Here is a 2,637-nt window from a genome sequence, read left to right on the forward strand (position 1 = left end):
CTCTCTCCTCTCTCTCTCTCCTCTCTCTCTGTCTCCTCTCTCTCTCTGTCTCCTCTCTCTCTGTCTCCTCTCTCTCTGTCTCCTCTCTCTCTTTCTCTCTCGCTCCTCTCTCTCTCTCCTCTCTCTATCTCTCTCCTCTCTCTCTCTCTTCTCTCTCTCTCTTTCTCTCTCTCTATCTCTCTCTCCTCTCTCTCTCTCCTCTCTCTCTGTCTCCTCTCTTTCTCTCTCTCTCCTCTCTCTCTCTCCTCTCTCTCTGTCTCCTCTCTCTCTCTGTCTCCTCTCTCTCTGTCTCCTCTCTCTCTGTCTCCTCTCTCTCTTTCTCTCTCGCTCCTCTCTCTCTCTCCTCTCTCTCTCTCTCTCCTCTCTCTGTCTCCTCTCTCTCTCTCTCTCTCTCCTCTCTCTCTCTCCTCTCTCTCTGTCTCCTCTCTCTCTCTGTCTCCTCTCTCTCTGTCTCCTCTCTCTCTCTCCTCTCTCAGGTACCCGTCTGTCCGGTGGTCACAGCCTTCACGAGACGTCCTCTGTGCTGGTAGAGACGGTCACTAAGACTTCCAAGGTTGCCGGAGCGTACAGCTCCTTATCGTCCTCATCCAAACTGACCTCAGATGCCAGCAAGGTGGTGTGTCGAGGCGCAGGGCTCTCTAAGGCTCTGGTGGGACAGAAGAACATATTCAATGTAGACTGCAGCAAAGCAGGTGAGCTGGATAGGTTACACACACACACACACACACACACACACACACACACACACACACACACTAACATCCTTCTATGCCATGTGTAACCTTGTATCTCCCCTCCTCCAGGCTCTAACATGTTGCTGGTGGGAGTGCACGGCCCCACGACCCCATGTGAAGAGGTGTACGTCAAACACATGGGCAACCGCCTCTACAACGTCACCTACACTGTCAAAGACAAGGGAAACTACATTGTTATCGTCAAGTGGGGCGACGATAGTGTCCCCGGCAGCCCCTTCAACGTTGCTGTGCCTTGAACGAACGTCAAGAAACACCCGAGCCCTGATCCCCACCACACCTTGCCCCACTGCACCGCTACACTCCTCGGTGGACCGCTGTAGAACCGCCTCTCTCAACGTGCACTAAAGAATCCAAGGACATTTTTAGCCTATAAAGGAAAAAATATAAAAAATCAGATTTCAGCCTTAATTTAAAGAATGTGCCAAAAGCTTGTTGTATTAACTCAGCTACTGTTTTAGAGCAAAGTTCTAGGTGACTAGTGTGGTGTCATAGAGATGGAAAGAGGCGACCGCCCTCTATACAACTATGTGTACTGGAGACATGCTCCAAGTCATGTGATGTTGGTCTAAGTATTTTAACTGGGACAAGATCCCCGCCAATAGAAAGGGATTATTGTGTAGCAATGAAATGAAATGGCATAACGTGTGAGTGTTTAGGACATAAGATAAGTTGCTTTTTAAACAGTATTAAAGTGTGATATTATATGATTTTGTATGCTTAAAGAAATTTGAAAAGGTATTTTTATTAAATTAACCAATTCCTTGGTAAGTCTTGGCAGAACTAATAATAAAGATTCAACTGCTACCTTGGCAGAATACGAGTGGGTTAATTTACTGTTTTTGATTGGGATGTGATGAAAAACCACATTTCACATGAAGATAATGTTTACAGTAGGCTACATACAAGGGTAACACTTCCTATGATATGCACTCTACACATTGCATTTATAAACACATGTCCGATGCTTTGTGAGTGTTATAAATAGGTGTTAAAAGTACTTATAATATTTACAAAATATTAAACGGGATAAAAAGAGAATCAACTGGACTGAAAAAAATACATCTGTAAACTGTGGCACATTGAAGCCTATGATTGGTCTTAGTTATGTGAGGGACCAAGGGGATTGGATGAACTTTTTTTTTTTTTTAAATAAACAGCCCTCAAGATTAGAGTGGAGCAACCAGGAGTTTTTAAAAGAGACTGGATTCCCACTAACCGCAGGGGTTCCAGGATTATTTCCAGCAACATCAAACTGTTTTAGAGACTGACAGACAGGGTCTGGTAGGGCTCCAGTCACAGCAACATCAAACTGTTTTAGAGACTGACAGACAAGGTCTGGTAGGGCTACAGTCACAGCAACATCAAACTGTTTTAGAGACTAACAGACAGGGTCTGGTAGGGCTCCAATCCCAACAATAAACTGTTTTAGAGACTGACAGACAGTGTCTGGTAGGGCTCCAGTCCCAACATCAAACTGTTTTAGAGACTGACAGACAGGGTCTGGTAGGGCTCCAATCCCAACATCAAACTGTTTTAGAGACTGACAGACAGGGTCTGGTAGGGCTCCAATCCCAACATCAAACTGTTTTAGAGACTGACAGACTGGGTCTGGTAGGGCTCCAATCCCAACATCAAACTGTTTTAGAGACTGACAGACAGGGTCTGGTAGGGCTCCAATCCCAACATCAAACTGTTTTAGAGACTGACAGACAGGGTCTGGTAGTGCTCCAGTCACAGCAACATCAAACTGTTTTAGAGACTGACAGACAGGGTCTGGTAGTGCTCCAGTCACAGCAACATCAAACTGTTTTAGAGACTGACAGACAGGGTCTGGTAGGGCTCCAATCCCAACATCAAACTGTTTTAGAGACTGACAGACAGG

The 2,637-nt window shown here is 45.6% G+C and overlaps 1 protein-coding gene across 2 annotated transcripts in view; it reads left to right on the forward strand.

The window, feature by feature from the left end:
* LOC110502465 (filamin-C) overlaps positions 1-1,570 on the forward strand; it is a 44,767-nt gene extending 43,197 nt beyond the window's left edge. For both annotated transcript variants that reach the window (XM_036960028.1, XM_036960029.1), the window contains 2 exons: positions 477-692; positions 804-1,570. In XM_036960028.1, coding sequence (XP_036815923.1) covers positions 477-692; positions 804-991 — 404 coding nt within the window. In that variant the 3' untranslated portion in view covers positions 992-1,570. The remainder of the gene's footprint in view (positions 1-476; positions 693-803) is intronic.
* The last annotated feature ends 1,067 nt before the right edge of the window (positions 1,571-2,637 follow it).

The sequence above is a fragment of the Oncorhynchus mykiss genome, chromosome 2 (genome assembly GCF_013265735.2).
Source record: "Oncorhynchus mykiss isolate Arlee chromosome 2, USDA_OmykA_1.1, whole genome shotgun sequence".
Classification (NCBI taxonomy): Eukaryota; Metazoa; Chordata; class Actinopteri; order Salmoniformes; family Salmonidae; genus Oncorhynchus; species Oncorhynchus mykiss.